Source organism: Falco cherrug, chromosome 5, assembly GCF_023634085.1.
Source record: "Falco cherrug isolate bFalChe1 chromosome 5, bFalChe1.pri, whole genome shotgun sequence".
Taxonomy (NCBI): Eukaryota; Metazoa; Chordata; class Aves; order Falconiformes; family Falconidae; genus Falco; species Falco cherrug.
Genome location: NC_073701.1, coordinates 82,861,214 through 82,888,169, shown reverse-complemented (window position 1 = coordinate 82,888,169; position 26,956 = coordinate 82,861,214). Strand labels below are relative to the sequence as shown.

Here is a 26,956-nt window from a genome sequence, read left to right as displayed (position 1 = left end):
AGATTTTCACATTTAAAACCAATCTCTTAGTTGTTCCTGCTTACTGTGATTTCTTTCACATCATGGAACACTTTATGTTCACAGACTTATCTTTTTAGATGAAATTAAACTGGGAGATGAGCTCCAGGGGTATACCCATATATGCTGCACTGGTAGCTCCTTGGTCCATGGGGTCAGACTAGACTAGTCCAAAGAAAGCTGCATCAAAAAGCACAGAGAGACAGTGTCTGCTTCTCAGCACCAGCCGTTTCACAGTTGTGCTGCATTACCTGTTTACATGACAATTACATTACATTAGAATCGGAGTACTTTCTACATTTATGTTGCATCTGAAGGATTTCATTCTTTTGTTGCGTGGAATTCTCTCAAGGCTAAAGGACGTTTTTCTGTCTTGACAAACACTCCCACTTTACATACCAAATAGGTTTCATGATATGACATAAATTGGATTGATAATTCTCAAGTTGCCATTCCAGTTACTTCACAGGTTCTGTAAGTACTGGCATGCATATTCACAAATGTTGAAGCACTCTGGAGTGCAGTAAGGTATCACTGTTAAAGAATCTAGGGATATCTGATCTTCCAGCATACCAATAACCATTTATACTGTAAGTGAAAAGTTGTTGGGGGGGGAGTGGATGGTGGGGGGGACAGGACGTTGGGGTGCACAATGACACCCATATTTTTCCTGTTCATATTAGGAGTGTCTTGCTCGTTGGAATAAATGGAACTGTTTTCTATGGCTGTGGTGTTTGTATTACTTGACATTCTTCAACGTTTCGTTATCCTTAGCAGGTATAATTACAGTAGAAGTTTAGGCTGCTTTTTTTCATTCCATCTGTTGAAGGCTTATTTAGTTCTCTTTCTCAAGAGCACAGAAAGTACTAAAATGAATCCGAGAATGTTTACAGCTAGGTTTCTTATGACCCAGGTCATATTGTTGTCTTGAATCAGTTTTCTCTCTCATCCTCAACTGAAGACAAAAAAATGGCTTAATCTTGCGGGGTTAAATAAAAGGAGGAATTCGGTACAAGGAAGATTCCTTTTATGCAAGCGAGCAGGGATGACTGAAAGTGCCTGTGGGCATTTGGTCTCCATTGGCTCTCACAGCGAATGCAATGATGCCCACAGATAGCCTGTATTGTTGTCAGTTAAATGGGATCATGAGTGTCTGAAAGGTGTTTGAGAATGAACTGAAAATCATTTTCACAAGTGGATGATTACTTCTGCCACATGTTAACCGAACTCTATCAGAGTGGCCCAGATTTTTGAGACTGCATTAATTGCTCTTTCAACCTTGACTGAGGTTTCTCTTTAAGAAAGGCCTTTGCTGGACTAAACTGCTACACGTATTGATTTTTCTTTCTATATTTTTTTCATTGTTTGTGATAAATGAAGCCTTTTACAAGTAGAGAACTTACCATTCAAGATGTAGATAGATTGCTTCATTCCTTAGAATAAAAAGGCTGGTCTAAAAATGATCTCTGTAGAAGTAGTAAGTCCTTTCTCATTTCTCCAGCAGTGAATAGCTCCAGTATTCCACACTCAATTATGTTTTTCAGCTATTCATTAGTGCTGATTTTTTCATCAAAAAATATAACCCTGCACTCTCGCAGCATGGACTTAGAGCAAATAAGCCGCTCTCTCCTTTCCTGTGTGTGCCATCACATAATTGAAAATGAACTATAATATTTAGCAATAAGGTTTTGCATTTTTATAACACGAGGAAATTTACTTTGAAAAATATTCAACCTTTATGTATTTAAAATATAGTGATGCTTGGACTTTTTAAAGAAAATGGTTGTTCATTTTGTTTGTTCTGTTTCCGGAGGAGAAAATTATACTGGCTGAAACAAGATGATATATGACATTTTTATCCAGGTGTTTCTGTGTTTTGTAGTGGAAATGTAAATTCTAGTATTTTATTTGTTTTCCAGGAAAATGAATTTGAAATATTAAATGTTTATTTTTCTATCATATTATAAGCATTGTGAGGCATAATCAGGTAAATCTGTGACTTCATACAAATCAAATTTTTACTTTTTAATTTGGGAGTGAGTAAAGAGAAAGTAATTAAATTATGTTAAAGAAAATAAAATTGTAGAACTGTTTTTAAGAGCAAAAGTCTCGGGAAAGTGATCATGGTTTGTACGTTTGGTTGTGTTTTCATGTTACAAAACTGTGTTAGAAAATCTTTACATTGGGGTAGCACTTAATGACTCAATATGTTTGATCAAGCTCCTGTTTTCTACGGGCTGTGTAAAAGCAGGTGTATTAGTCTTATGTTACTGAAAATTATTTAAGTAATACAGAAAGACTGAAGAAGGCAACCAGCATATACATACTAACTATAAATATGCTTTCTAATGTGCACATGTACAGATACAGATGTTATGTATACATACTATATTCATATATTTTTACAGAATTAAAGTCTGCTGTCTATATGTTTCTATGTACATTAGAAACCAATCTTTCCTGACTTATTGTCAGTCTACTCATTCAACACACTCAAAACATGGTCTTAAAGAGAAGTCAAAATAAATCTATTTAGTAATAAGTAATTACTATCCAAGTGCTCAGATACAGTGGAACCATTTCAGTATTTTCCTTCTCAGTGCATGGTTGAACTGTAATAATTCAAGAATTATTGTAGATTTTCCCAACTCTGGAATCCAAATTAACATGAGAAGAATTGTAGTAAAGGGTGAGGTTAGTTTTTAGAAACATGGAATTGACTACTGCTGAATATCAGCTTCTTCTTTGTTATCGCACAGGATACTTCACCTAAAGAAAAGTACAGTGTTTGCAGGAATGACTGTTTATTGTTGCTGCTGAGCGTATTTGTTTAAAATAGCCTGAACACTTAATGCTATGCATCTCTGCACATTTTTTTGGATGGAAAGAGTGAGTGGGGCTTGTAGGTGAATACAGATATACATATGGGCAGAGAAATAGCAGGCTGCAGCTCTGCGAGTTTGTGACTGAGGATCTTTGTGGTACTGAGGATAGTTTGTGGTACTGACATTTACCTGAAACCTGTGAAAAATGGTGCAATTCCCCATCTTAGAAATAAAATATTCTTCAGCTTAGCTCTGGGACTTAGTTCACTTCTGAATCTGTTAACCGCTTAATTTTCTGCACCAGCTGTGAAACTCAAGTTCATTTAAATCTGGAAACTCGCTTTTGTAAACTTTTTCTGTTGTAAACGTCAATGACAGTTTCTACAAATCCTAGATATTATTGTCCAAATTTAACAGTGTTCTTAGGTCCTTTGCTTCCTATTTTTTTCAATGGAAAATAAATGGGGAACAAAATGTTCAAAGAGGACTCTGGAAGTCTAAGATGTTTGTCTCCTCCTGGGTATAAATGTTAGACTCTGGAGTAAGAATTAATATCCTCATCTTTCAGGAGCTTGCACACTAAAGATGAGCACAGGATACGTCCCTTGTAAACGGCTGAAACTTTCTACATTAGAAAAAACCTGCAACCATTAGAGGTGGCGTTGGAAGATGGATTAGTAACATCATTATAACTGTGTGTTTCTAGTGATTTGTAAAATCAAGTCACATAAGGCTTTGCACTTCTATACTAAACCCGAGCTCTGTCTCATGAATGCTACTTTGTTTGTTACCTAATCTTATCTAAGACCAGTGGATTTTAATGCTATGCAGTTAATGTTCCACCCCTTTGTTTCTTAAGGAAGCTCTTATTTAACACCATAGTTGGAAGTGATTTATAGGAGGAATAAGAAGTGCACGTTACTATTGAATTTCTTTTTTGTATGCTTTCTTATTTTATAATTATGGCTTTACTGTAACTTGTGATAGTTCTGCCTGTACTGCAGGACCATATGTGGTATATCTTACCTGAAAAGTAATTTAAAAAGCAACTGACCCTTTCTCTGATAGCAAATGTTCTTTTAAGATCTCTTATTTTAAAAGCACCTTTCTATACCAGGCGCAGTTAATAATGAAAAAGAATTGATTAAACCTGGCATTTCTAAGGTTGGGTTACTCATTTTCTGCCGTGTTCCTGTTAGAACATAAAGTCACTGCCACTGATGATACCAGGATTACTCTCAAGTAAGAAGAGCTGTGTTATTCTATGGCTCTCTTACAGTCATTTAAGACATGCCAAGAGGGTGGAAACATGGCAGGATATCTTTGCATTGTAGCATTTGAGGACTGCGTATTTCCACAGTCCGTGGGGCAGTTGTCCTCTGACGGCTAAAATCAGAGATACATAAAGGATGTTCTGAGGGATGTGTTGGCAGAACCACCATGAAGAACAGGACAGGTTTAGGACTGAGAGAGCCCAAAGGCCACCTGTGGACCCTTTTACTTTTCTCCCCCCAGTCATTAATCTTCAAGGCTGAGTGAAATTCATCAGTCATTCCCCCCTTCACCCTATGGCAATAGTAAAGAGATGAATGGGGGCAGCAGCAATGTGGTACGCTTTGGGGAAAGTAAATGCTGTTATGGGGTAACGTGCCTGGCTCTTCTGAATCATATATGAAGAGCAAAGCAGTTCATATTTGGGGGGGGGCGGGGGGGGGGGGGGAGGGGCGGGGAGGATATGGGAATATCCACCTATCAGTCTGTGACATAAATGCTTCCTTAGTTGCAAAACATTATAAATTTTCAAATAAACCCCAGTAGGCCTCTTTTTGGTACCCTTTCTGACATAACACTTACTCCTTTCTCTTTATTGAATTTATGATAATCACAGAATTAAGAAGTTAAAAAGAGTGTGGCAGGATCTGGACTATTGAAAGAAAGCTACATCAACTGGTAATGGTGTACACAAACCTGATTTTCTGTACTCTCATATGAATAAAAAGCAGAGTAACAAGTGAGGCAGAGTTTCAACGCAGGTGCAGCAGGAGTTGAAGAAGGGCAAGCTGTTCAGTGTCGTAGTAATGACGGAGCTGCTTGTGTAATCTGACAAACCACCGTAGTTAATATGCATTATGTGGAACATTTATGTTAGAAATTTGTCCTTTGTAATACCTAAAGTGGCGAAGAATGTGCCTGAGTGTATGCCAAGGACAGGTGGAAAACAATGTTTTGCCTGTATCTTACTTGCCAATTTCACGAGATGTTGGTTCATTGCTCTGGTTTTTTTACTGAGTTAAAAACCACCAGGCAACAACCCCCAGAAGCGATCAAAAAGTAGAGGGCAGCAGACCCTATCCTCTCACCACAGAGGCACCTGTCCATCTATCATCCAACCAACCATCTATGATTCTGGTTATTGCAACAACTTCATAATACACATGCCAGCATCCTCTGAAGAGTGGCCTGTGAAGCCAGCATTCACTGGTCTGAACAGTTTGGCTCTTGGTTCTGCCTTTGACCCACGTAGTTGTACTAGATGCCTTGATAAAAAAAGCTGGCCAGCCAGAAGGGACGTAACATAGGTAATATTTTGCTCTCCTGTCAGGTTTTAAGCAGTAGGTCCTTACCAGTCGTAGCCTCTTGCTTATAATCCCAGAGCTCATCCTTTTCCTTTTGCTGTCCTTGTTAAGAACAGTGCCACATGACCACAGTGACAGCAAAAAAAGTGTCATTATAATGCCATAAAACTTGCTGCAACTTCTTGGGAAAGGAGGGGTGCTTTCTCTACTGCCAAAGAGTATCAACAACTGTGGCTTTGCATCTCAGTAGTTGATACTGCTGATTAAATCATCTGATTAAAAGCCTGGAAACTGCCAATGTGAGACAAGGAGTTTTTAGTAATCTCACAGTCTTTATAGCGAGGTGTTTCTGTTTGGTAAGTTAGATTCCATTTACTCTTGAAGAAAAATTAATCTTGTGTGTCTCCTGGCATTTTTTGAACATTTTCCCAAACTGCCACTGTGACTCACAGACTAGAGAAACAGAGAAATACTAGCAAATCTATGGAAACCAAATGGAAAAAAAAAGTGTTGGGGAGTTTAACTTTTCTAACGTTTAGTATTTCTGTGTAGTCAAGTGTTCTACTTTAAGCTGTTTTGTCTATTTTCAGATGCAATTGGTGAAATAGAAGTGATAACCACATTAGTCATCTCAAACAAGGTCTTTTGTTTCTGCTTTTTGTCTTACTTTGAATGAAAAGGACTATATCTTTGCATTTCTATTGTCTGAGTAAATAGGAAAAAAATACCTTCTTAGATATGACAATAGTGAAGAAGCAGCTCAGTAGGTAGAGCAAATTAATACACTGTTTTGTATTGGGTCCTCCTAATAAAATGCTTCTTATTAATGGAAAAAACATTCACTTTATTTCCTTTGCAGATATCTGTACGCTCTAGGACAGAAGGTTTGGAAGCGGTGGAAAAAACGCTACTTTGTTCTTGTTCAGGTTAGTAGTCTGCCGTGAAATCATTTTTCTTATGTATGGTGTCTGGCCCCATTAGTAAATCAGTATCTTCATGCAACGCTGCTCCAAGCTTCTTACAGCATAGAGACATCCAGGGTATTTATTTTTTTTTTAACATATGTAGTAAACAGAAATGTCAATGAGTTTTACATATATATGAATGAGTCCCTACACTAAGCAATGTTTCAACTGAAACCTAGACATTTCTGTGTGGAATGTTGTGACCTTGAAACGTTCTGCTGACAGCCTTCTAGCAGCACTCAATTTAAAATAAAGTTATATTTCACAAAGTGGATTGTACTTGCTGTTTCATTTGTTCTATCTCAGCAAAGATTTTCTGCCTTTAAAATTAAAGCAAGCATAGTTACTATTAAGAACTTTTTCATAAATGTTTTTTGCATAATGCTATTTCTTGTTCTTCCTTGCAATATTAAACTGAGTAAAATTATGTATTTGTTACAGAAAATCTAGTGTAGCACTTCGTCTTGGCCACAAAAATGTGCTGCACTGATTTTTCATAACTTTTTGTCCGGACCTTGGACTGTATTTTCACACCCTAGTGAATGGTGACATTAACATGACATTAGAATAGGAATAGAAAAGTAGATTCTGAGTGGTCAAAACTGAACGATTTCTGTGAGTTTTTGCAATTATTTTGTCTTTGTGCTTGTCTTCAGATTGGAGTTACAAATTTTATATTCTTCTGCATCAATTCAGAGAATGCTATTCTTCTATGTCCTCTGTTTTGTTGACAGAAAACTGTTAGTGTGAGTCTCCATAAACATCATACAAAGGATGCAGCCTGTTAACAAGGCTTTTTTAAGAATGAAGGTTTCTAAAACTACTTTACAGAAAGCCTGATTCCTTTCTCTACCACTCTGTCGGTCACACACACCCGGTCTCCTCCTACTCCTAAATGATGAAAATTGTAAGGATGTAAAAAAATCCTGAACAGGGTCTTTAATAAGTAAAGTTAAAAGCTGAGAGTATTTGCATATTATTCTTGCCAAGCTTGATGTCAATACAGTGTTCTCCCTGGCTGCAGTGGGAATTGGCTTGCGTATTGATAATCAGTGGGTAATCGTTACAAGGTTGAACAGGATCTTCTGGAAAGTTTACTGAATTCATTTGAGTTCTGATTTTACCAAGGTCCTCCATGAAGAGATGAGGCCTTTTTCTGATTTTATTAAGATTTGTGAAGCTTGGGAAGATGTCTATACAGGACAGCTATTAAGGCATGGATGTGAAAGGAAAGTTACTTCAAGTTGCTGGAGAGAAAAAAAAAAAAAAAAGAAAGCCTAGATGTTCCCTTGTCCATACTTTTCTTCAGCACTCCTACTTTGCAACCCCCATTACACTAAAGGAAAGACTTTGTTCTCTTCCTCTAAGCTACAGGTGTCATCTGAGTTTTAAAGTGCACATCTAAGAGACACATAATCTTTCTCTGTGTGTGATATGGAGCCATCTGGGAGAACAATTTATTCCAGCCAAATGAATTTTAACTATCTTTTGCTTTCTGTGCTGAAATTGCAATACTGGAGGGGAACGTTACAGGAGTTTTCTGACTGTGATGGGAATTAGACATCTATTTCATTTTAAAGCAGCTATCAATTCAATAAGACTCTGTAAAAAATACCATGTCAGATCAATATTTACTGTCCAGACAGCTCTGGTACGTAACTTGGCAGTAAACTGAAGTCAGTATGTGTGAAATAAGCATTCATTAATTAATATCAATCTGTTGTATTGATATACTATTGACATATTGATGAGTCTTTGTCTATAAATTAGCTTTTAGCTTATATTAGTAAAACATGAAGGCCATGAAATTCAGTTCTAAGACAGAGGCTATCAGTATGATTTACAAACATTTTGGAAATTTAACTCAGGAGTGAAATTAGATGAATCATGTTGATTTTTCAGGAGTGTGATGTGAGGAATGTGTACCTTCATTATTGTTACACATATTAGAAGTTGTTTGTGCTTTCTGAAAGAACAGCTCAATATTATAGGAAGGTTACAGAGTCTGGAGATTTTAACCTTTTCATTTTATTCCCTTTTCTTCCTTTTACAATCCGGTCACATCTCTAAAAGGTTATTAATTTCAAACTGGAAAAAGACAGGGATTTAACATGTTAGGTAAAAAGCCTCAGCTGGACATGCTGTGTTTTACTTCATTTACTGTCTGATAATATCTTCCTCCAGTAATCGGAATGCATATTCACTTCTGTCATTTTAATATCATCTGTTCTACTGTTTTGAAAGCCAGTCATTTGTTTCATGGATTTTTTTTTTCTAAACACAACAACCACACAGGCTAATTCTTGCTGTTGAGCTCCTAAAGTGGGCTGCCCAGTGATGCCCTATAGAAGGGACCACTGTCAGCCTCCAGGTTTGCAGTAACAGTTCCTCCCAGCACATTAAACAGGGTCTTTCTGCTCCATGGGGACTTCCCCTAGTGACACTGCTCATAAGTCATGTCCATGTTTCTGTGCCTATCTGTCTGTCATGCATGCACAGATTCTTGTTTTTCCACTTTGTTACAAAGTAGGTAGAACAGCTGGTAGTCAGGTGTTTGGACCTCCGGAAAATTATGAAATTCAAGTCGATGCAGTTGTAGGAAGAGGATTGGCTTGTCTTCTGTCAATAATTACTTGTTGAAAAGGTGGTTTGATTCTCTTTTTGTTTGAGAATGTGTGGTACATAGTCCTGACTTTTGAGTACAAGTTATTCTGTGAAGTATTGAAGCTAATTTGCTGAATTCTAAGGAAAAACTACCTACAGGTCCATTAACTACTAACAATACACTTCAACCTGGTCATAGATCTGTATTAAAAAGTGTCATTTCAGATTGTGCTGGTGGTTCTCTCTATAATAACTGATAGCAGCCACTGATAACCATAAGGAAAAGCTTTTAAGAGATCACAAGTGTAAACAAATGAGGCAAATTCTGTATTTCTTTATTTTCTTGAGACTTTTTTTCCCCCAACAAAATTTTATGGAGTTTTCCTATTTGTTTCTTTGTGGGAGAGACTTTAAAATGTCTCATTTTCAATAAAAAGATGAAGTATAAGAGTGATTGTGAAATTAATATCTTTTAATAAACTGTTCCTTTAAAATAAGAGTATGCATTTGAAATACATTTGAAAAAGTAACATCAACAGCATTATAATGTCATAGAGGTGAGGTTACAAATGAACAAAGACACATAGCCCAGATCTTCCACAAGCTTATCTTCAAAAACACTCAGTGGTTGAAGAAATCTGAAAAAATAAATGGGCATCGTATGCATTTCCACGATCAGTGTCTGCTAGCTTCCTTTTTGATGGCTTAGTTTGCCCGTACAGTGTGGTTATATGGAGTTGTTGACATGTGGGTGCTTGCCATGTTGTTTTATTTGACAAAATAGAATAACTTAAAAAATGTTTCTACTGCGGTATCAAAAATTAACTGTGCAAGGTTCAGTTCACAAGAAGAGGAGAGGAGGGAGCTTCCATGAGATACGATTCTAATTGCAAAGGATTTAGTGGCGTGTGACTAACCAACTTGTGACTGTGCTTGTGTGTGAGGGCAAATAGGTTTTTTGGGAATGTAAAGAGGGGACTACCAAGCAGTAAGAGAGGTGATACTGCTGCTGAGCCTGGAGCAGAAGACATGGCACAGGGGCTGAGCCTTGTGTCGGCCCCCAGGGCCCTGTTACCCCCTATCTGGGGGGTGCCAGGTGAGCAGCTAGCCACCTCCTAAGGCACAGCACAGCTTTTTTATACACTCCGTAGTCACGCTTAAATCTCACTGGTTCTTACAAGTCTCATCCCCATTTAAAGCTGCAGTGTTCTTTTTTTTTTTTTAAAGGTACGGTGAGGTTTTTTTTTCACCAGCATGTTCTGTGGGGAAGGGGGCTTTGTTAGCCCCTGCTCTAGGGTGGATCTTTTAGTATGCTAATCGCAATAGTTCACACGTAGTTCCAGTAATTTTCTGTTTAGTCTCATTAACCTTTTGGTTCTCCTTGAGCTTAGCTTCTTTTGCCCCAGCTTCACCTATTTACGGTTTCTGTTCTCTTTCCCAAGGCCATATTTTATTAACTGTAAAGATTTAACAAACATCCTCTGTTTTCCACGTATCTTTCTTGATTTTCACTATAGATATTTACTTTTTTGGCTTTCCCTCTCTTTTTAAAAGTAAATAATTCTTATATCAGGACCCACTGGCCCTGACTGTCCCCGCTCGGCCCCTGCAGGCCCTCCTCACCCTGCCCACAGCCCAGGACCCCGTTTCAGCCTGCTGGGCCCATCATCCCTGCCCCAGTGTCGCCATGACAGGGCTGGTCTGCAGCTCCCCTCAGCCCTGCCGGCCCCACTGGCAGGCCCACATCCCCCCCTGCCAGCCCAGGGGTAGCTTCAAATCTTTAAACCAAAATACAGCCATTTGCTAAAATAAATACTATAAACAACGGCAAAACTATGGGCTCAATGCACAGTGAGCTGATATTGTCATGTGTGTTGTGCTGGAGGGCAGGCTGGCTGGTTGTAATAGTCCCCCCTAGCCTGAAAGTCTGAATACTGAAGGTGACAGTCTGTATTGGTTTTGGCGTTTATTTATGTTTAGCTCTCTCCTTCTTACAGCCCGCTGAAGTGAATGTAGTAAATTTTATGTGGAAAGCTGGCACTCTGTTTTAGTTGCCTGACAGTGTCTCTCAAATTCTTTTCTCCTATAAAACTGCCTTTGCTTAACTAATGTATTAATTATACTGGAATGCCTACGTTTAATTTCTGTCACCTGTAAACTTCTGCTGTGGTTCTGGAGACATGGGTTCAGCATTTGAGGCCTGATGGCAATTTTGCAGAGAGAGCTGTTGGACTTGTTCCTTATGCTTGTACGCACTGTGGCAGAGGGTGTTCAATCACTTTACACTGCACACATTGCACTGCATAATCCTGTTTTTTTTTAAAAAAAATACTTAAAACAATTAAATATTTTTAGATCTTTATGCAGATAATAATCACACCTTCCGTCCTTATTTTCCAAAAGTGTCCATCTTTTACAGAGAGTCAAAAATCTTTCGTCAGTAGCAGCTGAAGTCACTGGACTTGGAGGTGAAGTGGTGTACAGCTACAGCACCAGCAAATACATGAATTAAACTGAAATCAGCTATCAGAATTTTACTTCAAAAAGGATCATTCCTGAAGCTGTAGGCAAAGCAATGAATCTAGGTAACAGCTAACTGAGCAGTCAGCAACTGAGAGAAAGACAGTCCATCATCTATCAGGCAAGCTCCTTGCCTATCCTTAGATCTTTGCCTAATTTTATGAATATAAGAAATGATATTATAGTTCAAAACAAGTCTGTTGGCCAGGTATCCTACAGTCCTTGGAGATGAGAGTTTCAGAGGCCCATGTAAATTCAGTTGCCTTAAGTTTCTAGTGTTCACAGATTCACAGGCTCTTCCTTCCGGTCACCTGTTGTAGTCTTTCCAGCTTTTCATTTAAGGCTGGGAACATCTCCGTTTTGTGTAAGTGTTTGCTTTTCCTCTCCAAGCTGTTGCATTCCTTTCTTTATCTTTCCAGTCGATTTTTCCTCAGCAATCCTTATTGCATTCTGTTCTGGCTAGGGAGTCTTAAACCATGTGGTGACAGATTCTCTTCTCATTGCTTTATCATTTTTTGTAATACCTGTACTTGATGAGAAGTAACTGATGTTCATGCCAGCTGCAAGCTGCTTGGCCTACACAGTACTATATCCAGTGAGCCAAGTAACCTGGAGATGGATGTCAACACAGGTGCGAAAGATGCGGAAATTAGACAATAAAATCAAACTGAAGGTTCTGGTACTTACCATCTTTAATTAAATGGGCCAGATTATGTGTTCATCTTTCCAGCTGCATGATAATCATCGCATTCCATCTGCGAACAGTACTTTTATACATAAAAGTCCTTTTTTTCCAGGTTTTTAGAATACAGGAGGTTTTTTTTCTTTCAAAGTAAACTGAGCAGTTTGGTCAGTACCACAGCACCAAGCATTTTCCCTACCAGAACCTAATTTTGCTTCCTTTAAATTTTTTGTAAAGCAACAGCCCAAAATACATTGTATTTCAGGAAACTGCAGAAAGATGTGTTTATGGCTTGCTTTTTTTTTTTTTTTTCCCTTCCTTTTATCAGGAAGGGGAAAAAATGCAAAGTTTTTCACTGTAAATGTTTCTGGGGAAAAAAATGGGGTTTATTTCTTCAGCACAACCGAAAGCTAATTTAAACCATGGCACACTGGCTACACAATTCTGGAATGGAATTCAGCAATTAAGAAGTCCTTTCTTATTCAGGTTAGCCAATACACGTTTGCCATGTGCAGTTACAGAGAAAAGAAATCTGAGCCTCAGGAACTGATGCAACTCGAAGGATACACTGTGGATTATACAGCTCCTCACACAGGTACTTCTCTTGATTTTGAAGTACAATATGTTTGTGTAAAACAGCTGATTCAATTTGCTCGTTTTAATATAGCAGCAAAAAGCCCAAGGTTCTTTGGCAATTATTCCACTAGGATTTTATGGTGTGAAAAATCATGCTTTTACAAAGAAGCTTGCTGTAAAAAGATTGAGCAATAAACTTACCCTAAGGTTGTCTGAAACGTTGTAAGACCGTATATGGTACAAGGGAAAAATTATGAATTCTAGTCAATCTTTCCCTTTTCTCTCTGTTTTTGATGGTGGAGGCACGTGGCAGTGTACTTTGAAGTGTATTCATAGATGATTTAGAAAAGAAGGTCAATGATGGCAGTGCTTGCTAAAGACAAATTACTCAGAGTAATCAAAAAAAAATTGAAGATATCAGAAAAATCTGCAGAAGTTAGTATTAAAATGGCAGAGGGAAATCAAAGTTACACATGTAGTGAGAAACAATTCTACTCTACATAGGCAGTGGAGGGTCATGAATTTAAGAGACTTGTAAGATATTGAAGACTGATGTTTGGAAATGTTGGCTCAATGTTTAGAACAATTGAGAAGGCAAACAATGCTCAGAAAATGTTTGGAAAGCCAAAACAATGTCGTCATAAAAAAAATCCTGGCACAGCCATGTTGGCTGTTGTGTGCTGTTCTAGTTATGCACTCACTCTCAGAACAAAACACTCAAATGAGAAAAAGGGGCCAAGGAAGGATCAGCAACACTCATAAGAGGTATGGAGCTGCCTCTCTTCAGGCGAGATAAAGTTGATGGGAATTTCTAGCTAAGAAAATGATGCTGAGAAGGAGGATATGTTAGCGAAATGCAAAATAGCATATAAAAAAGAGAAAATAAGAAATTAATTGGAATTTAATTGGAAATGGAATTATGGAAATATTTTCTCCTGTGATTTCTATATTTATTCTACTATATGTTATTTACATGAATTTGATCCTTATTCTACATTTTATCATATTTCTAGGTCATAAATACCTACAAAGTGTTCTAATGCCCATGCCCCACCCCGTACACACATAGAGGAAAACAAAAATGTAATAAACACTGACGGTGAGTTAAAAGTAACTTGTATTTCTTCAGATTACCTTCCTGTTTCCCTCTCCAGGTCTTCAGGGTGGTCGAATGTTTTTCAATGCTGTTAAAGAAGGCGATACCGTGATATTTGCCAGTGACGATGAGCAGGACAGAATACTCTGGGTTCAAGCCATGTACAGAGCCACAGGTCAATCATATAAGCCTGTTCCTGCAAGTCAAGCTCAGAAGGTGAATCCCAAAGGAGGAAATGTCAACACAGATATATCCCCACTTTGTAAGTTGGCCTTCTTTTCCTTTTGTGGCTTTCTTTCGGTTTTAGTTGGTAAATATGTAGCACCTTCCTCGATGAAGTTTAATTAAGTAGAACTCATTCACTAGGGAAATGTGCCTAGCAGTTTATTGTTAGCCAGAAGCTCTTATACTGAAATTATTATTGCCAGCGAGGGAAATCCTGACTTGCAGGTCATTATTTTTATTATAATCCATGAAAATATAGCAATTAGCTTCATATTCATTACAGTTGACCCACATATTACCATGGAGATGATGTTTGGTTTACATTATATTTCTCAGTAGCCAGCCAGTGTAGTGTCGAATAGAAAAGCATCAATCTATTCTCGGAATTTTATAGATTTAGGTCAGCTTTATCATACATTGTATATATTAGTTATCTGAAAATTACTATGCTGTGAGTGCATTGTGAGCTGAAAGGCACTAGAGGGGCTGCTGGATTTTTGCACCTCTCTGTAATTATAAACTACTTATAAAAAATAATTTAAAAAAACCCCAGGTTTAAGTTTTCTTCTTTTTTTGAGGAAAATAATTGTTTCAGTAGAAATCAAGGTAGATAGTATATATTAACCATGTGCTGAAATTTTCATATAATCTCTTTGAAAGTACTCTGTCATGTAGGTATCTGCATATAGGAAGCATGTATGATTTGTTTGGGGTTTTTTTTGTTCTGGAGGCTGAGTGAAATCCAAGGATTTTTGTAAGAGCCGTCAAATTTTTACAACATCATATGACTGTATAGAATAATCCTTCTTCATTATCATATATCTGTATATGTAGAGTGATAGAAGGGAGATACATGTTTTAGACTCAACTTGGTTTGATGTCTGAAGTCTATAGCAGGTTGACCCAAAACCATTCTCCTCCATCAGTCCTACTATCACTCTGTCTCATGCCCTTCCATTTATCCTGTAATCTTTTATCACTTTGCTATTGGAAGACAGTAAAATGTGCTTGTTAAACTCAGTAATAGTTATCTAAAATCCAGACTGGGCTGCCAAGAACCTTGAAAAAAACCATAGTTTAATCTCCCAAAAGCACTGATATCTGTTGAACTTTTAATCTGAAACGATTTGGAAGGGTGAAGTAACCATTCGTCATGGGAGGTTTTAAGATGAAGTGTTTTGTAAGATGTAACACTGCAAAAGCAAAAGTGGGGCAACAGCTGAGGAGTGCTTCTGCTCACCTCCTCCCAGTTACCTGGATCTGAGCTGGGTACTGGGAGTTGACAGTGTTCCCCTCCTAATGTTTCTACTTTGTGTTCATCAGTTAGAAAGTACAAAAGAAGTGACTGTAGTCTGTAGTAGCCAAGGAATTACTCTTCTTCTTGGACATAAGGTTTACATGGAAGTGAAAGCAACTAGAGAACACTGACCGCAGGGCAGGAAAAGTTACAGAAAGAAAAAGGTACAATGAGCAATTGCAAGTTTTGATATACTGAAATTATGTTTTCCGAGATAAAATTAGTTATGATGGTAAAGAATTAAAAACCAAGATTAACATGTCTTGATATTATCTTAGACAGGGTGAGTACAGTTCTAAGGTGTAAACCATAGGACAAATAAGGTTTATTTTAAAGATGGCTTAAGGGAAGCTCAAAAGCCTCAAACTATCATGTATTTTTCTGTCAGGCTTATGTATCAACTTGCACAAACTGATATGACTGAACTGTATATAAATAAAAAATCTGTGGTTAAAATATTATTTGCCTTTGGCTTTAATACACTTCAATGTTGGTATTTTTTAATTAGTTCATTGAATTCTTTGTAATAGAGTAACTTGTGAAAATTAACTTAATGTGAGGTTTAATCTTAAAAGAATCAATGTTTGATTTCTGTAATACCTCCAGTTCTTTTGACATAAGGTAGAAATGGGCATCATCAAATTAATCAGTTTTTAAGGAACTGCAAGAATGAGCATTTACAGGTATAACCATAAATAGTTTCCTAAGAGTCCTGCTTCATTTACATCTACTGTGCTGATTTTCTTTTGGCACAGTTTTACTTCTAAGAAGAATCCATAGCTGACCTTTTGTCACACTTAAATGTGTTCATTTTGTTTCTCCCTAGAAAAATATTTGCATGAAGTTAAGAGTATTTTATTTTTAATCAAGGTGTAACACCCAGTACTTTAGAGGTAGTGGATATAGTAAATGAAATTAATTTCCATGTTTTTCTTCTTTACTATGATAAATTTTTAATATTAGGAAATATATTATGACTGGAGTATTTGTCAACTACTTTTTTATATATCTTATTTTTCAATTAAGGCATCATGTAAGCATTTCCAGCCAATATAAGATCAATTGTTTCAGTTTTTAAAGTATATCATACAATGCATCTCCACATATAGAAAGTAGAAACCAACTAGGACTTTGTAGATAATAAAACTTTGTCACTTAATAATATTGAAGCTTTGAAAGTCTATCCCCCATCTTCCTCATCCTCTAGGAAGATAAGGAGCGCAACTCACTTGTCCTGACAAAATGTAAAAAAAGAACTTCTGTAACTAGGAAAAATATAAATATTTTTAAACTGCTGGATGTAGAAAAAAATTAACTTAAGGAGACACATTTCAACATTTTTATATGTTGTATGTATAAAATATCTTCTTTAATCCTGAAATTCTCTTGATAGATATGAAAAACAACTGAAAGCTGTCATTAAGGAAATTAAAACATCGGATGATGATTAGTATGCCACAGGCCTACCTGTATTAAGGTTAATTTTTGCTAGGAGTAAATGCCAACATTTCCATTTCCCATTGCCTCATAGACAAAATTCTACTTCCAAAGTTATTGCGACATTATTAGCTGAAAATGAAAACTTGTCGGATGCAAATATATCATTAAATGTTTAAGATTTTTAATCAACTGATGTGTATAAATGATAGTAAATGATACTTCGTTTTCACAGCCTCTACTGTTTTCTATATTCTCAAGTTTAAAACTCTTTAATGTAAGCTGTGGTACAATTATTCCTGTGATCTGTACTATGAACTCCTTTTATATAAAAGAAAATTGTAGAAAGGAAAGAGTAAGAGACTTCTTTTGTATGACAAAGGGTGCATTTTTTTTGCAGTTATTGGTGGTTTGTTCCAGGTAAGAGAATTTCTTGTATAAAAGAGTGCTTAAAGTGACATGAACAAAATCCAACCACCTCATCAGGAACTCCTGAAAAGAAACTAGACATGTCATTATAATAAGACAGCCAGGATCTGACTGACCTTTACAGCAATTATCACAAATGCAGGAAATGGAAATGTTGCTCTTACATGTGCAAAGCAGCAGCACTCGGAAAGGCCAGCGTACAGATCTCTAGCTGATCTGAATGTGCAGTCTCTTCTTGTTGATGCTGTATAGCAGTTTAGGATCATTCATGCAGGGCATTTCGAAGAAATTTGTTATTCTATACTACCAGTGAGGCAAATACACATTTAAGTGTGGCACTGGAATCAAACTACTATTGTACCTGTCAATCTTCTAAATTGAATACTAGCTGATTTCTTCGTTTCTAAGTAAAGCAACATGATCCTGCACTCTTGTAGTATTAGATATCTCCAAAACAAAAGTGAAAGCACACTAATGTCAGCAATGATCAAGAAAAAGAGACTGCTTTTTGGTCACACTATTCTGAATAAGCATGTAGTAATACAGAGGACAGAGGATTTAAGGATGCATGATTGTAGAAAAGCCAGAAGTTTCCCAAGGACATGACTGTTTCAGGGAAAGTGTCAATTAAAAATAGGTTCGTCTAAGTCATAAAGGTGCAGGAGGCAATCCCTTTCTTAATGAGCAATGTATTAGTAGGCCTTTTAATATAGTTAGAAAGGCTGCTTAAGTGATGAACACTGTTAATAACTTGGTCATAAAAATGGAGTAACAGCAGCACATGAGGGGATTGTCATGTCTTAACAAAGCAACACAAAACCAAACATCATTCTCATGCTACACCACCATGGCTTCAGATGTTATCTTTGTCATATTTGCAGGGAAGAAAGGAGACATTGGAAAAACAAGTTAAGTGAGGAATCATTTATCTGAGATGTATAGCTTTCCTCACCTCACTTAACAGAGCAGCTGACAAAAGGAAAATAATGTAGGATTTTTCAGACCAGTTATAACAGTTGTCATAAAAAAGTTTAGAGCCCACTTACAAAACATCAAATGCTATTTATTAAGTAGCAAGGGAGTAGCAAAGGTAGTCAAATACATAAGCCATACGTTGGTATTACAAGACATCGATCCAATGGCAGCAAAGTTGAACACATTTCTAAATGAAACATCCATCTGACCAAAAAAGCATCATGAAAAAAGTCTGTGTGAACATTTAAATCATCCAAGTGGAGCAGTCAGTGTTGTGTAATCAAGAAGAAAGTGCAGACAATTTGCCAAATGAAGAAATGCTTTGGGATTAGTCATGAAAATATAACATTAATATTTTCAATCTATTTGGATATACTGATGATAAACACTATAAAATTTCTTTCCCTATCATAGTTCAATGACATGGGAATAAATTATTAATTTCATATGTCTTTTAAGTGTTATTTATATCACTCTCAATCTTTGAATTGGCTACATCAGAGACTCTGTGGGAAAACCAGAATATGATTAATATTAAGGTGCTGGTATCATAATACATACACACAAGAAATACCACTGCTTAACCGTATGGTGGCTTTGTTCATTTGGAATAATTGGTAATGTTGCTGTAAAGCAGTTCTTTTAAAATAGTTCTGAGATGTTTGTGTGTTCAATTAATTAAATCTTTTAGAAACAAACAGAAATATTTTTTTTTCATTTGACAGTTTTCTCAGAAGGTTTGGCAGCTTTATATCCATCATACATTTTGCCACCTGAAAGAGTGGAGTAACTCCTCCCTTCCTACATGTTCCCCCATTCCCCCTCATGTCCCATTCCTGCTTGCCTCCAATTACCACCATCTTCCTTTCAGAAACAAAAGGTTGACTCTGGCCTCCACCACCTTAGGCAGTCAGTTAGTCACCTTTATGCTCTGTCCCGTGCTGCTCAGAAACATGCAAAAACTAACTAGTATCCTCTTCAAATCTGTTTTTTGGCAAAATACTGGCAGTCCATCAGTGTGCTATTTCCAGCCTGACTGTCGGGCCATATGTGCCAGCTGCTTTTTCATATTCTGCCACTTTCTCCCCATCTGTTATTTCATTGTCTGATATTTAAATGACAAGGTTCTGGGGGCATAGATTTTCTCTTTGGCCTGTGTTCTTAAGCATGTAGCACTTCGGAGTCCTGGTCAATGATCAGGAGTCAAAATATTCCTGATGCAAGCTGTCACTTGTAATCTGTATGTATTAGCACTTACCAGAATGTAATGCATGTCTTGCCACTGTCTTTTGCAAAGAGCATGTGCAACTTGAGCTTCATCTAGGCAATTCCACCTTCTGTATCAGTTGTAGTTCTTACCCTACTACTCCTAGTCTTTAAATCTTTTTAATCCCTACAATACTAGATTTCTTGTCTCTACCCACTCTCCTCTCCTGCCTGCCTGAGTTAGCTCAAATTGCTTCCATGATGCTTCAACTCAAGCAGGGATGTCACTGAGAGCCACAAAAGGGAGGAGATCACCACTTCGCAAGGCCAGTTCCTGTAGTAGTTCATCCTGGCACAGAGTCAATGCTACAGAAAAAATATTTGCTTCCAGGCTGGAACTGGCCCCAGATGATGCCTAGTGATTGGTTATCACTGGGAACCACTCAAGCCTGTGCCATAAACATGGAATTCTTGGTAGTATTATTCACTCAACTCTACTGAGTCACTGAGGATGTGATGATTTTTATAGCCTATGCAGCTGGACTAAAATTGGAGGTTTCTTGCAAAGATGGCAAAGGGCATATTCAGGACGCTATTCTGCCAAAATTAGTGTCCTTGTCTAAAAGAACACTTAAACAATTTATCAAAACTCTTGCAATAGCTTTTGTAAGTTTTTACAGTGGTTTGAAAGTATATATATTTGTCCTACCTAAAAAAAAAAAAAGGATATTTTTTTGGCTAAAAATTTGGCTAAAAATTTTCAAAAGATGAAATAGATATGCAGCCTGAAACAGACAGGGTAACATGGAAATAGAGCCAAACTAATGAGTTTGAGTTAGAGACAAATTTAAAGCAGGACAAAAAATCCATTAAGAAGGGAAGAAAACTAACTATGAAAAAGCAGTATTACTGCTTCAGAGTTCTCCCCAAATATCTTCCCAATATTTCCCAAGATTGAGAAAGTGTAGAGAATAAAATGGAGTTCTATTTTTTTCTTAACTGTCTATCGCAATATAGCAGTCTTTATGTCTTTTCCATTTGCATGTAGCTTCAACAGGACACCTAAAGCTCATTGGTTTAGGAATTTGAAAAATAAACACACTCTTAACAATTTTTTAAAGTTGGATGTTAAATAATTTTTAAATCACAGTCATATAACATTTATGAATTTCTCATAATCTTTGATCAAGTACTTTTTTTAAAAAAATCCATTTTGTTTCAAAAAGATTTACCAGTTATCTTGTATGTATATCACAAAAGTAAAATAAAATGTAATGTATTACACTGTTCCATTTTTCTTTTATTTCTTTTATTTCCTGCTTGCCTACAGCTGGCAAAGGTAAGTTCTTAATTCTTTTTCTATTGCTAAAATATATCTGGGAACAGATCTTCTGTTACTGTTTGAAATGTTAGTTATACTGTTTGATTCACTTAAAAAGGTGATGAGCAGTCATGGATCTTTCTGTAGAATTACATCGAGCAAGAATTTATATTTTTAAATAAATATTTTTGCTTATTTTGCCCAAATTATGTAATAGCAGATTCTGCTTTCACAAGCTGCCTTATATTCAATAGGTCACCTTACACATGCTGATCACCTGAATGTCTGCATCAGAATGCCGAATCCGTTTCATTTGCAGCATCGAGACTCCTGATTTCAAAATACTTAATTACTTGTCAGTACTTACAAAGATTTTCTTTCAAAATAGAGGAATCTTTTATGGTTGTGTGGTTAACCAGAGGGGGAAAAAAATCAAGCCAGTTAATTTAAGAGAGATTCAGCCGTGTATAACTTGTACAGGAGACCAATGGCAGAAAGAAATTTTCTTTTCTGTCATCTTCCTGTCAATAATGGATCAATAAATCAGATATTTGTATAAGAAGGAAAACTTACAAGAAATGTAGAAACCAGCCACACATTAAACGTGCTGGGTTTGGAAAACTTTATCTGCATGTGGATCATTTTGAAAACTATAGGTAACTTCACATTGTAGTTTAGTGCTTTCAGCAATGTAGTGTCGATATCAAGTTGTTTATCTTTGAACTGATGTGTTTAATTACGTTTAAGTTGCACTAATTAAGAGACAGAATTTCATGTACATATGTCAAAAATATGAGCTACATATGTCATTAATGATAGACTACTCTAAGGCTTATGGAAATATTGTTAATCTATGTAATCACGTATGCTACTGATCCTTAAACCATTAAAAATATATGCTGCTGTTTCTCTGGGATGATGGTCTCATACCTTACACCATTGATGTACTGTCATACTGTTTATTTGCTACATCCACCTTGGTGAAATCTGTCACATGGATGTGACTCTTGCTTTGACAATGCAAAGCCAAGTGATATGAATTAGTTTCTGCATCTTTCTAGGATGTGATGCTGCAGATCCTTCAGCTTGAATTAAATAATTCTCCCATCTACAAATACAGCTGAAAGTTGGACTTGACATGGATCAATATGATCTGGGGCTAAATTTCTAAATGTGACTGATTATGTTAGCATCATGCCCACAGATCAATATTGAGTTTTATTATGAACCTGACTCTATAATTGGGTTTAATCAATAAACTTTTGTCTCCTTTTCTTTAGAAATTTTAGGTTTGTACTATGCAGGTTTTCAAAATTGCATTTAGGATACACTTAGATCTATACTTTTCTAGTAACGAATATAAAAAGACCTAGGTTTGAATTTAAAGGAACAAAGAGCTAAGACCCTATTGAAAGGGGAAGTCAATTTTTAAGTTGATAGGACTGTTCACCCCAGTACAGTCTATAGAATCCAAGACAGCTAATGTGCTAATACATAACTAGTCCTTTTGGGCACTGTAAGGCTTTTTCTGTCCATACTTGATAGATAATTCACATTGAGGACTTTGACAAAACATAGCATTAATGAAAGCAATCGCTAGTGCTTCTCTTTTGATAAACCCGCGGGGTTTAAAGGCGTTGAAAGATGCAATCTGTGAAGAACAATAAATTTGGGCCTTTGATTGAAGTGCCATTTGGGATGGTATGTTTTCTCGATGTATTTACACAAAAATGCTGCTCCCTTTTTCTCTGCTCTTTGCTGGAAGGTTGAAGGAGCTCTTTGCCATTACTACATTAAGGTTTGTCTCATTAAAAGCTGAGTACAAAAAGAAGGCTGGAAATGACCTAGCTCAAGCCAGTGTGTTCATTTCTGCTCCAGTTTGCCATTTGAGAAGTAGGCTTCAAGCCATGATGAATATTTCTATGAGTGGTACTTTGATCTGCAATAAAGATGCTCTTTCTTATCTGAAGAAATAAAAGCATAAACCTTTTTTTTTGCATTGGAGGGAAGGATATTTATTTGGTTATTTTGCTAAAATTAGAAAGAGCACCACACAAACCCAGAAAATTATAGAACACATTTTTTTTTGTATTTATAACATTGTTTTATAGATTGTAACATTTGAAGAGCTCTGCTAGAAAACCATGATTGAAGAAGAACTCTTTTAATGAACTATGTTCTGTTTTCCAGCAGCCTTTCTAAATTTTAATTAATCTCTCAGTGGTTAACAACTTTAATTTTTTTCACTGTTACACCTCATAAATTGGTATGATAGAAAATTAATTCAGTAACATTATGTTCAGATTAAGAAACAAGATTCTGCAATAAGTAACCTGCAAGCATCTACTTATGTGACTTATTTACTTGAGGTATTTTCAAGAAAGTTTATATATTGAGACTTATATAGCATGTATACATTTTTGTTAGTAAATCTGCATACACGCTCACATGTATTGTTCTGTACATTTTTCCTTTGTATGAACAGACACAGACCGTGGCCAGAAACATGGCATGGATGAGTTTATTTCTGCTAATCCCTGCAAATTTGACCATGCTTCCCTCTTTAGACTGCTTCAGAGGCAGACCTTGGATCACAGATTGAATGACTCCTATTCTTGTTTGGTGAGTACTGGCTGGAAGATAGATATAAAGAAGTGAGAAATAGTTGTTACAAAGTAGTCCTTTCTTCCTAGTTCATTCAATAGCTGCAGTTGTGGTTAGAGTTAAAGGGTCCAATCGATTGATTTCAAATTTGAAAATTATACACTTGAAAGCTGCTGCTGTGCTACTCAATAGAAAGCAAAGAGACCCAAACTGTCTCTGATTTTTTCAGCTGGAATTTATCATGTCCTCTATGGAGGTCTGAATAAAACAGAAGGGTTTGATAATGGTAAGAGCTCCTGTGGTAGGATTTATTGACACCTGTACAGGCATTTTAAGTTACAAACGTAGTCACCTCATGTCAGACAATTTCACCGATCTTGTAATTCTTCATTCCACTGTGGTGTGAAGAAAGGAAAACACCAAAAGAAGGGAAGCAAAACCACAGGCCATATATATATAGGTATATATGTATTACCTGAATTGCAAATAACAAATGGCAGTATAATTATTAAACAAGAAAAAGTGAAATGTGATCTCTGTATTAAAATGAATGTTTTTCACATTCAAAGACAGCTATAAAAAGTAAGATTTTGGCATAACATGCTGCTTATTTGTAGCTGCAGTTTCCCTTTCCTACAGAACATTTTCTGTTCTATGCTTTGGGGACTAGGAGTTCAGGACGGGGCTCCTTCATGTTTTGCTTTCAGTAGGGAAAACCAGCAAAAATCTTGTGGAAATCCATCAAATTATACGCACTTAGTAAACAGGTTTGTGTGGGTCAGAACTCATAACTTCCTGAGGCTTTATTTTTCACCTGATACAGTGTCTGAAACAGTGATCTCTAAGAACCTAAAATGCCTCATAGCACTTGTTTTGGGGTTTTTTTTTTACTTTATTATCCCAACAGCAACAAAAAAGGATAACTTTTTTTACTTCTTTTTTCCATTGGTCTGACTAGTCATGTAATACAGATAATGATGGGTCATTTAGGCTTTGTTTGCAAGTATAAAAAAAGGGGAAAAATTATTATTTGATGGCAGTTGCTTCCTTTTTAAAATACTACCAGATAAGTATGTACAGAAGTTAAAGGACTCATTTTCTGTCTGTGGGTTGCGCACGGAATCAAAGAGGTCCGAAGGAACATCTGTACAAAGTAATTGGCACTCAAACAGAAAATTATTAGATTTCTAACAGTTCATTGGGGTCAAAATCAATAATAATAATAACAACAACAACAACAATAATAATATAAAACAATTAGTTAATATAACACTGAAATCAGGAACTGTTAGAAGAGGTTAGGGAAAACACACAGTGCTATAGCAACTATTAAGCAGATGCATTTCATATTGTTCTTTTTAAAATCCAGCTTTTAATCAGTAGAATGGGTGATCATTTTTGTTAATTTGCATATTTAACTATATTTTTAAATTAAAAAATTGGGAATGTCAAGGTAGCAATAGAATACATGAACATGTAAGTGTGTTCTTTTTTTCCTGAACAGCTCACTTCCTATTATTTTTAGAAACAATGCATCCCTTTATTTCAATAAATATAGACTAACCACACATAAAACTTGTAAAAAGAAAACCAAAAATGTGTAAGAATTAATACTAAGCACAGCTCTGTATTAAATTACAATATGGCCTAAACTTCTTTAATTCTGCATTCTTCTCTGTATTGAGGAGCTTCTTCGGGATATTTTTGCAATTATACAATAAAAAATATGCAGTTATCTAGTACTATGTAGCATATAATTGTTGTGTGTTTGTAAGACTTAAGCATGGTATGGGGCTGAACAAGGAAAAGGAAGGCATATATTTACATGAAAATGAGCACACTAAAACAGATCTCTTACAGAGACTGAAGTTGAAGTAATGAGTTCTATAAAAATTTATATTCTTTTTACAATTCTCTCCTGTTAGAATGTATAGAAATGTTAATACTTATTTTCTTGTGTACTGCTAGGCATTGACATGCAGCATTTTATCATGTTTTCCATAAAAATGTAGAGGGAGATCAGTGACGATGATGTATTGGCAGAGTATCAATCACAAAAAGCACTGTTTATTATACCTAGGTCTAGGATACATAGTGCAGAAATTCAGTTAAAATCCCTTTTCTTTCTTCTTTCAATAGAATGCCATATTTTGTAGCAAACACTGTGTAAACTACAGGAGCCACTGCAACATGACTGGCTATTAGTTTAAAACCCTGAGTACTGTTCAGCGTTCTCTAATAAAGCTAAGTGTTCTCTAGAAACAGCTGTAGCTCAGCAGTGGAAACACTAACCTCAAAGAAATTAATCAGGAGCAAACAAATTTATGAAATAACTTTGAGGTGTTCTTATCTCCAAATAATATGTTAAATTCAAGAGCTGGGGGAGAAAATAAAATTTTAATTCCTGTCTCATGTAAGTCTTTTAGTAATGTTAAAACAGAGATGATTTAAACCTGATGTGAAAATATTTTAAAGTAGTTTTAATAGTAGTTTTGCGGATATTTTGCATAAAAAACATCTGAATTTACAGAAGGAATCACAAGCAATAGAGAAATATTCGTCTTCAGCTGCTAAACTGGTGTTATAAATTCATGACTTGCAAAATCATTTTGCATGCTCAAGCTATTTGTATATTTGAGTTCAGGTCATATTCCTTGATCTCTCTTAACCATTTGGCAGGGATGATGAGAGGGAAATATCACCCTGATTAAGAAAAGAACAAGGAAAAATGCTTATTTAGAACAGCTATGCAGTAGCTGTGGTTTCCCGAGGTTTATGTTTTTCTCCCTGCTGCTTTTTGGAAGCTCACTCTGCTGTGGTTTTTTCATATTGGGAGGCAAAGCAATCAAGGCTCTTCTGTTTTATATTTCTCCATCAAGAATCAAATATTTTTTTTTTACACTCTGGATTCACTCAAGGACTAATTTTGTGGTGGGAAGGAGTCTGTATTTTGTTCATGTCTATGTCAGGGTTGCACTGTTTTGGTCTCATCAAGACTTTGCCCAAGTAAGCCCTCAGTGTGCCGCAGAATGTCTTAATTATTATTTAAGGACAAATCATACTCATCTTACTCAGATGGCTTTTAATAAACTGCCTAGCTTTGTAACTCTTTACTAGTATAAGTTGTTGAAAGTGCATGCATGTTATGTAAGAAACAGGGTAAATAGTCGAATTGCAGTTCTCTCATATTAAAGTTGCAGCCACGGGGAACTGACCATCCAGAAAGTGTGTTTTAGTGTCCACATTAATGTCCCTCAGCATTACTCAAATGCTGTCTCATAGCTTACAATTAATTACTTTAACAAAATTAATTTTGAAGTGTTGGCATATTTTATGTTAAGTTTTGATATAATTGAATCTGTACCAGACTTTGGATGTTTTGTAAACTATATATTTCATAGTAGTGGTAACGCAGAACAGCAAATAGTTTCCTGACATTTACTCCTTTCAGCAAGAAGGTTATTGTTGGATCTGGCTTCCAGTGCCATCACCGTTAGTCATATATAAATCATTCCAGTATAAAAAGTTTATGTAATGTACCTAAAAATGTATGCTTCTTTTCTTTGATTTAAAAGCTGTGAGTGGGAAAAGAAATCTCAA

The 26,956-nt window shown here is 36.2% G+C and overlaps 1 protein-coding gene across 2 annotated transcripts in view; it reads left to right on the top strand.

Moving 5' to 3' along the window:
* Nucleotides 1–26,956, top strand: part of CADPS2 (calcium dependent secretion activator 2) — a 323,412-nt gene that overhangs the window by 192,220 nt on the left and 104,236 nt on the right. For both annotated transcript variants that reach the window (XM_055712157.1, XM_055712158.1), the window contains exons 9-12: nucleotides 6,279–6,345; nucleotides 12,677–12,785; nucleotides 13,921–14,124; nucleotides 23,238–23,374. In XM_055712157.1, the coding sequence (XP_055568132.1) occupies nucleotides 6,279–6,345; nucleotides 12,677–12,785; nucleotides 13,921–14,124; nucleotides 23,238–23,374 (517 nt within the window). The remainder of the gene's footprint in view (nucleotides 1–6,278; nucleotides 6,346–12,676; nucleotides 12,786–13,920; nucleotides 14,125–23,237; nucleotides 23,375–26,956) is intronic.